Raw genomic sequence first — 14342 nt, 5'->3', positions numbered from 1 at the left:
ATAAAGTTTAGGGGTCTGCTCTATGTATGGCCTAGGGCTAGCGCATTCGGGGGGTGGGATGGTGAAGAACAGCTCTAGAGGGCCTGCCAAGTGGCTCAGTTGGTTAAGAGTTGGCTTAAGAGCACGAGCTCATAGGAGCTCTGAACAACAGGGCCACCAGTTGGATTCCCACATGGGCCAGTGATGCTGCCCTGGAGCTGAGCTGTCGCTGAGCTGCCAATAGGTGGCAGGATGGCTCAGGGTGTGTAACAAGATTGCCTGTTCTATGGTGGGCTATGCCCACCCGCAGCTAAGACTGAGCTCTGCACCTTGAGCTGAGCTGCTGCCGGGATGGCTCAGTAGAGAGAGCATGCGCTCTTAACAACAAGGCTGCTGGTTTGACTCCCACATGGGATGGTGGCTATGCCCACCCACAATTAAGATTGAATACAGCACCTGGAGCTTAGAGGCCACCAGCTGCTGACAGGAAGCCAGATGGCGACTGGTGCCCTCCACAATTAAGATTGAAGAACAACAACTTGGCTAGTCCCCTTCCCCGATTCCCTAACACTGTTCTCCTCCCCCAATTCCCCAATAAAATCTTAAAAAAAAAAAAAGAACATCTCTAGAATGCATTTTGCTGGGAAGTTCTGCATTGGGTTGCTGCGTATTGTAGAGGCTGGAGGAAAGAGGTGAATGTTCCTGTTGGTGGCAGAAGCTTCAGGGAGTCCGTTGGGGTGCCTGTATGCATCCAGACAGACGTTGAAATGGGGAACAGAATAATAATGTACCTAAGGAGAGCCTGAGAATCCCCCACGGAAAGGAAATTAGACCAGAAATCCTGTCCACTTATTTTACAAAGGAATCCTCCAGTGATTCTTCAGGAGGAGGATACATGTTCCAATTTTTAAAGAAAAAACAAAAACTCTCTCTCCTCTTGGAACTTTTATCTCTTGCATAAGTGGAAGTCCTGAGTTTTAGACCAGGTCAGACCCTCCAAGACAATCTAGCTCTGTCGTAAGGTCCTAGAAGGCATAGAACATATTTTGACTATATTCTCCGTTATATTTATGTATAGAAAGGAAATTCTTTGTATTGCCCTTTTCATACTATTGCACCAAACAGCTCTTTGCACTCAACAGCCTCTTGCTAAATGGAAAACTGTGTGCTCCACTTTTAGGGAACATGCCTTGACCAATTCCTCCGTAACTATCTCCCTTCCCCCTAGGACTGGGATAATAGGACTTTTGAATCATCATTGGAATAAACTCATTAAAGCCTTTTCATATTGTGGTATCTGTAACTGAAACTGAAGGTGGGGGAGAATAGTGAAGAAAGAAACAGATGAGCTTTGTTGTTCAGCCTTATGAAGTTACCCTTCTGGATAGTTAGGGTGTTAGCTCACCTCCCTAATACGTTTACATCACAAAAGAAAAGCAATCAAGTCAGCAAGTGACTACCCAGTATGTCCTTGAGCAATATTGTAAGGCCTTGAAGATGCCCCAGAATGAGAGAGGATGGCTTAACACAAAGCCTTTGGCAGTTGGTCATGAATTCTTGGTGTGTGAGGAAGCTAACCAAGGCTAAGAAGGGGGTGAGTCTGACTTCTGGCACCAAAAACCTTGGAGAAATTATTCTATCCATAAAGCTATTTTAAAAGAGATTGGTGAAACATGTTAAAACCCAGCTTTGGGCAGAGGAGGATGGTATAAACTTAGCAATTTTATGAGATTGCAATATCCATATTAGCAGGACCATATGCCAAGCCTTCCATCACTTCCTCCCACAGCCAACCTGAATTGAGGGCAGAAGAGGGAAAGGCGAAATCAAAAGATAACATCACAATTTCTTTTTAAAAGTTTTGGGTCAGTCTTATTTTGGGGTTCCATTTTTTTTAAGACCTATTTGCATTTTCTATTCAAGAAACTTGAAAGTTGTCTTACTCTTGTTTTGGGCTCGTACCATGTATCTCTAGGTCTTTGTCTTTCCCAGTTGCTCAACCCAAGTCCAGAGGACCCCGAAGGCTCCTCTTTGAAGACAAGCTGCTTTGATGACCTTTTCACTTTAGAATCTAGAGCCCACATTCTATACCCTGATAGTTCTCTGAGCATTTTCCAGCTCCTGCCCCAGATGCTGGCCTGAGGACAGTATAATAGTGTTCATGTTGATACGATCTATATGTAGTACGATAATGTCTATTTTCTTTTCTGGCACAAGTTAAGAATTTCCTCATGATAGCTTCTTTAAAGAAAAACACCAAAAGACATTTCATCCAAAGTGAAATAATATTTCCCATTAATTCCAGTAAAGCTTGATTTTGGGGAGCATAAACAGGAGGTACTGGGACAGGAAATTAATTGATTTTGGTTTTGTTGAAATAGTTCATAGTTTTAAATCCTACTTTCAGAGGGTTTAAGCATCAACAGATAGGCTTAGCGGAGGCCAGGGGAGATACAGAGGGACAAATGGAAATTGATTATCTTGGGGGATCACCTAGGGTTTCCGTCATCCTCAGCCTGGTGGCTCTGCAATGCCCTTAGATGTTCAGGACACAGCACAATGAGGTAGGAAAGTTATTAGGGAAACGGGAAGCAGATGGAAAAGACAAGTCAGGAGTCCTTGGTCAGCAACTGCAGGAGAGAGAGGCCCGCATAAAGGGCACAGAGGTCAGGGAGGGTGTCTGGGTCCCACGTGTACTGGGGGCCTGATCTCTGCACTTCCAGGCCGCTCAGCCCCACAAGGGCCTCTGTGAGGGTCAGGTCCTCTTCCCCAAGAGAGGAGAGCAGGTCAGGTTGCAGGGGGAAAACACCCTCTTTATCCTGTAGAAAATTCTGTTCCATTGTGCTCTCCACCTGGAAGGAACCAAAATAGCATGTAAAGAAAGAACTGGAAACCTCTCCTTTTTTCTCCTAACTCATAAAAACCATAAAGATGGCTACCTTTCTCTTTTATAACTACTTTCATCACAACTCCATCTAAGCCTTTTAATAACCTGTGCTGTGGGCAGCATGTTTATTTTTAGCCCCATTTTCCAGAGGAGTGAGTTGAGGCAGACCCAGAGACATTAAAAGATTTGCTCACGTCACTTGACTAGGAATAAGCAAAGCCAGAGTTTTCTGTCTCTTCTCCCAAAAGCATGCTGAAAAACCCAGATAACTGCCCAGAAATTTACTCTTTTACCTCTAGTTGTGAAGTAACAAGAAGAAAGAAACATGGAGAGAAATAAGAAGCGGGCATGAGGTTCTGGGATAAGACAGAGGCCCTCTAGGCTGGTTCTGTCCTTAAGCTAAGTTTCTATGTTTCCAACGGTTCTAGCTGACTCCCCCCAAACTCTCCCCGGTATCCGCCGTTTTTTTTCTCACAAGCTTTAGTTGCACAGGTAGGATCTTTTTCTCCATGGATTTCAACAGCAGCTTCTGTTGGGCTTCACTCAACTCTGGCAAAAAAAGTAGAGAAAGAGATGTGTGTTGTTGGTGCAAAGGGGACTCCAGGTTCCAAATGGGTACACTTCCAGACTTTTAGCATTAATTAATTCATACATTCATCCGTGGCTGAATGCTTGCTTGCTCTGTGCCAGGCACCTTCACTGGCTGGCTGTGTTAGGTAAAAATCGTACTCCCTTCACTCAAGCAACTTGCAGTCTAGTGGAGAAGAAAAAGGAACGTGCAAACACAATACAGGGTGTTAAGGGTGCCATGGCTGAGGGGTCTACTTTGGTCTTGGTGTTTGAGGGCAGGCTTCTTAAGGGAAAAGACAGCTTATACCTGAAGGACCAGAGAGTTCTTCTAAGTGGGGGAAAGGAAAGTTTCATGTAGAGGGAAGAAAAGAATTCAGGGGCAAGATCAGAAGATGTTACCCTCTGAAATTAAAGCTAACAAATACCAATATAAAAGTGATGAGCTTAGCTATATGTTGAAGTTTTAAATGTGTGGCTGGTAATGAGTCGCCGGCGACGGCGTAGGCTGCACTCCCTGTGGCAGTGGGTTGCCATGGGCTACCGTATGTAGCCAGCAGCCAGCGTGAGCGGCCAGCAGCCAGTGTGAGTGGCCAGCAGCCGCAGTGAGCGGCCGTCCAGAAGCCGGCGACTGATCTACCTCGCCAGAGAAGAGCACAATGATGGTGCCAACTTGGGCCAGTGAAGCAACATCCTCCACAACTAGATTGAAGAACAAAACGACAGCAACTTGTCTGTTCCCCTTCCCCCAATTCCCCAGCACTGTTCCCATCCCCCCAATTCCCCAATAAAAAAAAATCTTTAAAAAAAATGATAATAAATGTGTGGCTGGTAAAACTAGGGTTACATACATCTCAACCTCTATTAGCAAGACTAGTCCATCTTCTCAGACTATCCCAGGTGACCAAGTGTATCCTTAGGAATGAAACCAATTTTTTATCATGTAGATATAAAGTACTTAACTGTGGTATAATGTGCCTGGCATTCATTCATTTGTTCATTCATTCATTCATTCATTCATTCATTCAGTGATTCATTCCAATCACTGGTATATAGATGAAGACCTTACTCCCTACTTACCTGTTAGGGCTCCAAGGAAATAGAGAACGGCACCCATAGCCTCCTTTGATAGTAGGATATCTTTTGGGAGTGCCTCCAGTGTCACTTCGTGTCCTTTGTCTAGAGCCCCTTCAAGCTGTGGGGAAGGCAGGTGGCTACTTAAGATGACACAGGTAAGGGGCCCAGCATGGTGTCTGGCACATAACAATCCCTTGACATGTGTTAACTTTCTCCCATTTCCTCATTTCTTTTTCAACGTAGGAAGTCCTGAAAATATCGGGTTCCTGGGTTCCTTGGTCCCTGAGCCTTGGACCCAGGAAGGGAAAGATTCCAGCCGCCTTCCAAGAGAGAGTCCTGCTGGCCTGCTGCCTCCCTCTGTCCATCAGGAGAGAGCATGTACCTTGGGGGAGTCTGCACTGTTTGCCCTTCTTCACAGGGACAACGGAGCAGCTGGGGCCTGGCAGCCTGGGGAGCCCTTGGCCAGCCTTGGGGAAGGCATCTGCTGTCAAGTCCCCTGGCCACAGACTACCTTCTACAGGTGTCAGATCGCCCAACCAGCTGCAAGGCCCACACACCCCTCCACCCAAAACCTTCTATGTCCCCCGCTATTCCTCCCCCGCTTCTACTGGGACCTCACCGTGAGCTCCAGGTCTTCTAGCTCCTTTTTCTTCCCTAGGAGTTTGCTGAGGGAGGTGAGCAGCGATCCTTGCCCCATGCGGCTCAGCTTCTCCACTTCTCGGGTCTCTCTTTGAATCTCTTCTTTTAGCGTACTGAAGTCACCGTGCACCTCCCCTATGGGGACAGTAAACATGGCAAACAAACTGCCCTCCACCTGGCACCCTCCCCATTCAGTCAGCTTTCTCCCTAAACGCTCCTTCCTGTAGCCCTTCTCAGGACTCATGCTCTGCTCCCAGCTTGAGCTGGGCCTTTCTTTTTTCTTGACCAAGGAACACAGTTATGAAGTTATCCATCAGCTCTGACCAGAGCGGTGTATGTGTGTAGGGGAGGTTAGGAGTGAGGAAGTGCGCCGTGACCCACATTATCGTCTAAGCCAGCAGTTCATTCTCCTTGAGTTCCCCCGTCCCATCCTGGGTCAGCAGACAGTGGACTTCCCTTTCTCTAAGACTCCAGCTAAAAATTGAGAAGGAAGGTCTGTGTCCCCTTCTCATGAGTTAGTTGGCAAAGAAAAATAACTCTGGCGACTGAGTGAAGGCCAGGATTAGACCGCTCCAGAGAGCCCTGGGTCTATGTCCAGGGATGTGGGCAGATCAGGGATGGCTTGAGCCTTGGCCTGACCCTCTAGGGGCCTGGCACCCAAGGACTGCTTCCAGCCTGCTTTGGAGAGAGTGGCTTCCTGGAAGTAGTGCCAATCTCCCGGACCTGGGACTCAGCACTTGTCTTCCCTTCCCTCCACCCCAGAATGTCTCCCACTGCCTTCATGCCCAAGTCTTGGGAGAAACTCACAAAATTCCTTACCAACATCAGATGCCTGGATAACTGAGGGGAAAACAAAAACAAAGGACGTTAAGAATGTGATGCTCTAAAACAGTAGCATAACCAGGGGATGAGACATTAATGGGGGTTAGGAAATAGGTCCTGTCTCCTGGGATGTCCCAATAAGCTTAAGGATACTCTTGCCCCATTTGTGGGAGGCAGGAATGGGTCAGGAGAAAAGCTAATGCAACGGGAAGAGGGGCACCTGGATTGAGTTGTCAACACCGTGACTCAGAGACTCCTGCCCCAGGTGCTGGGCGGTGGCGTTGCAGATGTGTGTGTAACAGGTTATAGCTACTAACGAACGTCCTCAAGGACAGAGGTCTGTGGCATCAGACCACCTGGCCATCTTGTCTGGAGACTTTCCCTTTGCATTGCTTTACCCTAAGCTATTGGAATTTCTGCCATGTTTCAGGGACAATTGTTTGCTGAGATCTGCTCTGCTATGTTCCCTGTCAGTCCCATGGAGAAGGGAAGAAAAAGATCGGAGTTTTAAAATTCTGAATCAAAACAGTGACAGTGAAATGACAGGAAACACTTACGGATGAACTTCTCCTCTTCTGACTTTTCTGAAGACAGAAACAAAGCACGTATGTCAGCATAAAACCTATTTGTGCCTTTTTTATCTAGAGCAGTTGTCTAGGCAGCTTTATCAGCGATCATTACAAAAACACTTGGAGACTAGGTTAGCTCATCTGCCCCCGCAATTTGGGCACACACACTGTCTCTAAGTCTTATTCCTGCTTCCGACGCTGCCTTTTGGTCTCTGCCTTTCTGTTTCTCTGTCTCTCTTGGGTGGTATTTATATGCTTCTATCTGTCTTTCCTAAAGTTGCCGATAGAAATTTTTAGGGACTTGGGAAACAAAACCAGGGGCTCCTTGGGAAATTACGGTATGCACTATTAGAAGGTACAGGGTTTTAGCAGATCATGTCAGGGATAGGGCAGAAGATGTGGGGAGCCAGGAAGCAGTTTCACTTACCTCCCGGAGGGAAGGTTTGCATGTTGTCATTGTAGATATGTGGAATTTCTGTAAGGAGTGGGAGAGGGGAGAGTAGGACTCTTAACAGCTGTTCCACCTTTGTTTCTCTAGCCTCAAGTCTCCTGGCTCTTTTAAGGGCTAGGGCCCTGCCCTCAAATGCCTCACCTAATCCCCAGCTCCTCCTCTATTGCTGGAAGTAATCCATTCTTCCTCTGTAAATCCTTTCTTGTGATAGCCCTATTTTCTCTCTTGCATTCAAGTACGGGTGTCTGTGCCTGCTTTCTCCATTGGCCACAGACTTCTTGAAGCAGAGGCTGTGTTGGTTCTCCCTGTGCCTCTCCCCGCAGCTGACAATGCCTAATGCCCAGGAGATGCTCAGAACCAGGAGGTCCTTCACTCCCTCTTTAGAGCAGCCCCTGCTGTTCTGACTCAGGCAGCTGGACCTCAATGCAACACACGCCTTCACTCATTCCCTGACATTGCCACAAGAGCGCACCAGGCTGCCTTAGTCTTGCTGCGGGTAATTCTTGTCTTGAAGGGGAGAACAGGCCGGTGTCTGCTTACCCCACTCATCTTTGCCTTTGACCATCAGCTGTCTTACTCGAAAGGCCAGGATGCAGCCCTTAGGGATGGTGATAGCCTCCTTGTGGTTTATGGATCCCTAGGATTAGACAGTGAGCATTTGTGAATCTGCAGAGATCCTGAGTGTGAGACATTGGGAGTGGGGGTGGGGGAGCAAGTGGAACGTCAGGCCTGGGAGCCTCTGCGGAGATGAGAAGTTGGGAACCCTTCGCTGGTGTCTCTGATCACCTTTCCACCCATTCCAGACTCCATGGAGTGAACCCCAAAGCTCTTCTGCTCATTTCCTCTGATCATCCCTCTAACGATCTATCTCTCTTTTTCTGGTTCAGACACATGAAGGAACTGGGCAGACCTGCCCCATCACCTGCCTGTGCATCCCTGTCCCACCTTATTGCTTCCATTCAGGCCCTGGTTCCTTCTTCCTCTTTGCCATCCATCCCATGCTCACTTCCTTCAAGAAGCCTTCTATGACTAACCCCTCCTCCTAGTTCCAACTCATCCCTTGAATATTTATACAAATGGATATAGGTATGTAGAGCATTACTTATTTACATAGAATTTTCCAAGTCTGTGTTTTCTGGGCTTTAATCTATGTGCCTCCTCCATGAGATTGAGAACTTTCTAAGAACAAGCATGTCTCTCCTGTAGATTGGGAGCACCATGAGGAAAAACCCATGACTATGAGTTTTCCTTCCCTGCAAGTCCCCTGTGGCATGTGGCACAGGGATCTGCCACACTGGGCACCACTGACCAGAGAGAGGGTTTGTGTCTGGCTAGCTGGGGCCTGTATCTTGAAGAGCAGGGCTAAGGTGTGGGTCCTTTACAGCATCGTGGGTGGGCACTGATGGGGCGAAGTTAATGCAGCCTCTGAGGAGAGGCTGAATGTAAGTGTGTGTGTGTGTGTGTGTGTGTGTTCGAGCCAAACCTGTAGCCCCAACGGTGCGAAGAATGGGAGGGAAAAGCCACCCTCTGCCTTGCCGGCTCTCTCCAGAGTGACCTCCTGCACGGTCTCCACCACCTCCATCACCACATACAGGTTCTCTCCTCGCTTGCGCATCTCCTTCAGGAAAGGATGCTCTGCTGCCAGCTTCCTGTGCAGGAGAAACGAGGGCATAATCCAGAGCTGGTCCCTGCCCGGGCCAGGCCTTCTCTTTCCTTCTCTCATTCCCAGGAGTAGACACAGTGGGAAGGAGGGAGGACTCTGGAGGAACCCAGATCTCCACTTACTAGCAGGGCAGCTCCTCTGAGTCTTAGGGCCTCATCTATAAAATGAAGATGATGACACCTACCTCCAGGGTGTTGAGACAGAGACTGGGCAGTCATCTGGCTTAGCACCTGGCCCAGAACAGGGCCTCATGGTTGCTTCTTTCTCCATTTTCCCTTGGCCCCAGGGTGGATTCCCCTCTCTTTCCTCCATTTCTTAGCCTTGTTCATGTCTTCTGGCGTCCTTCGTCTCCATCTCTTATCCTCTCTCTTGCTATTAACACCAGTCCCCCTCTCCACTTGCTTACATATAGAAACATGTTCTTTAATCTTGCTGTTCCCTCAAATTGCCATTTTTGTTTCTTTCCTTCATTGACAAATATCTCAACAGATATGCCCATACCCATTGTCTTTACTTCCTCACTGCCTCCTCCTAAACTCTTTATAATCTGGCTTCCATTTCCACTACTCAACTGAAATCGTAATGACCTCCCACCCTCCAAACTCAAAGACCTTCCCTAACTGTGCAACCTTGCATCGTGCTACCCAAACCCTCCATGCGATGCTGACTTCTGGCCTCCGGTCACACTGTTTCCATCTTTCTGGCTTCTAAGTCCTATCCATTCTGTCTGCATCTCATTCCCTAGTTTCTTTAGTTCCCTAAGATTTTGTTCTCTAGGATTCTCTTCTCAGTTCTCTGCTCTCTGAACTCCCTCCAACAGCTTGCCCCCGTTCCTCTAGTTTCCATTTTTGTGTTGCCAACCACCATGTATGCATCTCCCCCTTGACTTCCCTCCTGAGCGCCAGATCCTCTTTTCCAAATACCTATAAAATGTCTTTAATTGAGATGTAATTGACATATAACATTGTACTAGTTTATGTGTACAACATGATTTCCCCCCCACAACATAGTGATTTGATATATGTTTACAGTGGGAAATGAATAACTACAATGAGTTTAGTTAGCATCCATCATTACACAGTTACAAATATTTTTCTTCTTATGATGAGAACTTACGAGATCTACTCTATCGTCACTCCAACTACCTGTTGAACACTCTTACCTGTTGTCTCAGTGGAGCCACAAGCTCAAAGAGTCCAAAAGGAACTCACAGTCTTTCTCTCCAAATATGCTGCTAAACTCAGTCTTCCTGTTTCTATTAATGTCATCACTTGGGTCAAACCTCAGAGTCATCTTTGTGTTTTTATTCCTATATATTTAATTAATTTACTTATTTAAATAAAATTATATATATTTAAGGTGCACAACATGTTTTGATATAGATATACATAGACAAATGATTACGACAGTCAAGCTGATCAACACGTCCAGCTCAAAGCTACCATTTTTGCATGTGTGGTGAGAGCACCTGAAATCTACTTTTAGTAAATTTCCAGCATACAATGTAGAATTATTAACTAGAGTCATCGGACTGTACCTTAGATCTCTGTCAGTCATCTTTTAAAATTTTAATTATTATTTTTTTAACTTTTCAATTACAGTTGACACTCAGTATTATTTTATATTTGTTTCAGGTGTACAGCCATAGTGGTTAGACATTTATATAATTTATGAAGTGATCCCCCCCGATAAGTCTAGTACCTACCGGGCACTATACCTAGTTATTATAATATTCTCGACTATATTCCCTACATTATACTTTATGTCCCTGTGACTATTTTGTAACTGGCAATTTGTACTTCCGAATCCCTTCACTTTTTTCACCCAGCCTCCCAACTCCCTTCCATCTAGTAACCATCAGTTCATTCCCTATATCTATCAGTCGTTTCTGCTTTTTTTTTTTCTATTTGTTTATTTTGTTCTTTAGATTCCACATATAAGTGAGATCAGATAGCATTTGTCTCTCTCTGTCTGACTTATTTCACCCTCTGGGTCCATACATGTTGTCACATATCAGCTTCATCTTTAACAAAGCCCACATCTTCACCCTGCAATCAGCTGCCAAGTCCAGTTCTTTCTGCCGTTCCAGAGGCCTGGCCCCTCCCTTTCCATTCTGACTGCTCTCCCCAACTCAGCTTATCATTTTATGTCTCTGTTGGACAGTGAGACAGTGTCATACCCAGTCCGCTTGCTTTAAACCTCTGTCCTTCCTCCTCCATCTGGCCAGATTAATCATGACACACATCAGAGCACCATCAGGGTCTCCCTGGTGCCTACAGAATAGTTGCACCTCCTGGGTCATGACTGGAGCACCCGGGGCCCCCATGGTCTGGGCCCCCCCTACATCTCCCACTTGTTCCACTCATACCTCTTCGGCTCCTGCCAAACCAGCTAGTCATGGCCCCTTTAGGTTTTGGGATTTCTCACCTGTGTGCTGTATTTATGCCCTTCTCCTGGACCTGGATGTCCAATTTCTACTCATTTTTCAAGGTCTAGATCATGGGCTGCCTCCTCTGTGAAGTCTGTCCTCATTTCCCCCGCCAGAGGTCCCCGTGACCTGCCATAAAACTCAGGCAAACCCCTCCTATTGCACTTAGCACTTCTAGTTACTGTTGTACATTTTTTTCACACTCCCAGATCACAAGTTTCTTGGACCCGGGTGTTCTAGTGCACCCCAGCACCTAGTAGGGTGCTTTGAACTCAGTGAGGATATACAAATGTTTACTGGATGACTTCCCAAGCACCCCAGTCCTTTCTTCCTGTACCCGCAGCCCTCATCTCCTTTCAACCACCACTTAGCTACTTAAAAGTCAGTTCCCCTGTCAAACCAGACATCTGAGGTGCCCAGCATCAGCATGGCATCTGCCACACCCCTTGCGCTGCTGGGCGACATTCCCAAGGGCTGCCTGGTGTGTGACTGGGCGGGAGGCTTCATATATGGGAGCAGAATGCTGTGCTCAAGCCACAGTGGGGGTCAGTTAAGACCCCTTCCCTTTTTAGTGTGTTCCATAGTCATAGGGTAGGAAGAAACCCTAGAGATTTTCATCCAACCCCATCATTTTTCAGAAAACAAAGCTGAGGTCCTGAGAGAAATGACTTTTCCAAAGTCACATGGCAGGTTAATGTGAACACACTCATCCTCGTTGTGTGTGATAGTGGGGACATGGTACCAGAGGTAGTGGAAGGATGGGGGGAGTGGTTAGGAAAAGGCCTAGAGGCACCCATAGGCCAGAAGGGTCATCTTCAAGAGCTACCTTTAACTCAGGGCCCACCCACCCCATCCTGGTAGCCTCCCAGCCCTGCCCAGTCTCACCTCTCCTCGTGCAAGGTCTCCAGGGCCTTGGGAGCCACACTGAGTGTCTGGACCTCCAGGGTGCTGTTCCGAGACAGCCCTGCAGTCCCTGTCACCTTGACTGTCCTTGGCACATCCACATGTCCCTCCACTCGGGCATCCAGCATGTTCTTAAAGGCAAAGTTCCCAGAGTCTGTTGGATCTACAGGAGGGAGAAGACGAAGGAGGCTGGGCTGAGAGGCATCTATCTCCCTTCCTCCACCTCCTGTGACAACTCTGGGCTAGATGACACCTAACCACATCTAGGCAGAGGAAGCTTCGGGGTCCTCGTCGTAGGCTGGTGCTAGGCCCCCATCCCCCAGGACCCAATCCCACACCCGAGGCTGACCTGAAGGTGAGTTGCCGGGTTCAAGCACATCCAGGAGGGTGTAGTCTGTGTGCACGTACCGGGCACCCCAGAAAAGCGTGCTCTTCCTCTTCCTCAGCACCAGGCAGAAGGGGTGGAAGTGCTTGAAGTCGATGAGGCTGTCAAGGGGTGTCAGGTCCCCTCGAGGGTTTAGCTGTCTGGTAAGAGCCCGGGTGACATTTTCAAACATGGTCATTGTCTCTGGCGGGGAAAGGAAAAGAAGAGTAACCAGTTGGGAGACCTGGACATGGTAAGGCTCCTGCAGAGAGAGATCACCAGCTCTTGGTGGGTGGGTGGATGGGTGGGGCACCCTTCAGGATTCCTGGATCCTCAAAATGTTAGAGCTGAAAGGAACCATCTTATGATAAGGAAACGGGGCCTGGGGATCTGAGACAACTTGCCGGAAGCCACACGGCTGGCTGGAGAAGCCGGACCTGCTCTTTGTCAAGGACTCTTTGCTCACACCACACTCATTTTCTTCACAGATTTGGAGCCTGGCTGGCGCATTTCATTAGTAATGGGAGTAAAGCTATGCCTACCTTGTCTTCCTAGAGAACTGTAACAGCCAGGATGCAGGGACGCCAGGGGAGGGAAGCAGGAGGGCCTGGGAAGGCAGTTGCCCCTTTTTGGGGTAAGGATCACTTCCTTGACTCTACTTCCCCTGTGCCCCCCTCCTGGCTGCTGAATGTGGGGACCCACTGCCCTTCAGGTCCTGCCCAGGAGATCAGGCATTTCACTGATTGCCCCATTTGCTTCCCCTCTGCTTAAAATACCCTCCTTCCAATCTAGAGCATCCCTATTCATCCTTGAAGACAATTCGGGTCACCTCCTCTGTGATCTCTTCCCTCACCCTTTCAGACAGCTAGTGACGCCACCCCATGTCCCCAAAACTCTTTGTACGTGCCTTTCTGAAACACCTGCCACCTCGTGTTGTTATGATCTGTTCACCTGCCTCTCTCGCCTACTCAACTGTGACCTCCAGAGGGCAGGAAATGGGTCTTAGTCATCTCCGTAGCATCAGCACCAGGCATAGTGCCTGGCACAGACTTGGAGCTTGGCAAATATGTACAGAAAGAATGAATGAACGAACGAATGAATGTGGCGCTAGGAGTCATGCTGGGGTGAGAGGGCCCTGGAGAATGTGGGACCTGCAAAAGCCTGAGGTTCACAATCTTAGGTCTCTGTGTTTGCGGTTCAAGTCCAGGTGCTCTGGCTGGAGGGGCCAGCTAGCACACAGCCGGATTATCCTCGTGGGTGGAAGAGGACACACCAGCTGGTCTGGAACCGCCTCACCTCCCCTGTAAGCACCCCAGAGAATCAGGGAAGCAGGAGGCGTGTGCGCAGATGTATGGAGCCGTTCTGCCAGCCACATAAGCTCCCCTCATTCCTAGGAGAGCCAGGATGGACAGGATAGCCCCCTGGGGCCAGCCAGATTCACTGGGAGGGACTCGGGCGACTGCAGTCTCCTCCTCACCAGGGAGATACTCACAGCGCCAATTGTCCATTCTCTCCCCAAGGCCTATCGGGCTACCTACCTGATTGGGTTTTAGGGGACTCCTAGGCCCTTCTTGACCCACCCATGTTCTTGTTCATCCCTAGAACACCCCCTGCCTTCTCCACTGTCATTAAGCTCTTACCAGGGAGCGGTGCTAGGTCCTGTCTCGCAGCTGTGTCTGAGGTGAGGGCCCAGGACTCACTCGGTCTGGCAGTTGAGATAGTGACTGCCCCTCACCAGGACAGGCTGCTGCTTTATGCCCTGTGGAGGCAAGGATGTAGGTAGGCTTCTAGGGACCCCACCCCTGTCCCACTCCACTTCCGGGATAACAGCATCAACCTGTTCCATGTGTGCCCTGCCCCAGGCCCTGAGGGGGTGGGAAGCTGCCAGGCAGGTGCCAGCGTGGGTGGGGGAAGCCAAGACCAGAGAGAAGTGGCAACCAAGTTTGGTTTGATGGCTGAGAGGAGCGGAAGGAAGATGCCTTTGGGAGAAGGG

At 48.4% G+C, this 14342-nt stretch overlaps 1 protein-coding gene across 4 annotated transcripts in view; it reads right to left on the bottom strand.

Annotated features, from left to right (window-relative positions):
* Window positions 1-1985: 1985 nt before the first annotated feature.
* The window catches only part of GSDMA (gasdermin A), a 14676-nt gene continuing 2319 nt past the window's right edge, over window positions 1986-14342 (bottom strand). The window contains exons 1-12 of one of the 4 annotated variants that reach the window (XM_019638640.1): window positions 13990-14100; window positions 12335-12553; window positions 11968-12148; window positions 8475-8640; window positions 7532-7628; window positions 6968-7015; window positions 6529-6555; window positions 5969-5989; window positions 5130-5284; window positions 4514-4628; window positions 3342-3415; window positions 2264-2831 (exon numbers count right to left, since the gene is read on the bottom strand). In XM_019638640.1, the coding sequence (XP_019494185.1) occupies window positions 2589-2831; window positions 3342-3415; window positions 4514-4628; window positions 5130-5284; window positions 5969-5989; window positions 6529-6555; window positions 6968-7015; window positions 7532-7628; window positions 8475-8640; window positions 11968-12148; window positions 12335-12548 (1341 nt within the window). In that variant the 5' untranslated portion in view covers window positions 12549-12553; window positions 13990-14100 and the 3' untranslated portion in view covers window positions 2264-2588. Of the gene's footprint in view, window positions 2832-3341; window positions 3416-4513; window positions 4629-5129; window positions 5285-5968; window positions 5990-6528; window positions 6556-6967; window positions 7016-7531; window positions 7629-8474; window positions 8641-11967; window positions 12149-12334; window positions 12554-13989; window positions 14101-14342 lie in introns of those variants that run through there. The other 3 variants (XM_019638642.1, XM_019638639.1, XM_019638641.1) reach the window with 3 other exon arrangements.

Source organism: Hipposideros armiger, unplaced genomic scaffold (genome assembly GCF_001890085.2).
Source record: "Hipposideros armiger isolate ML-2016 unplaced genomic scaffold, ASM189008v1 scaffold_40, whole genome shotgun sequence".
NCBI lineage: Eukaryota > Metazoa > Chordata > Mammalia > Chiroptera > Hipposideridae > Hipposideros > Hipposideros armiger.
Note: the sequence above shows the minus strand (reverse complement) of the source record. Positions and strands in the feature narration are given on the sequence as shown.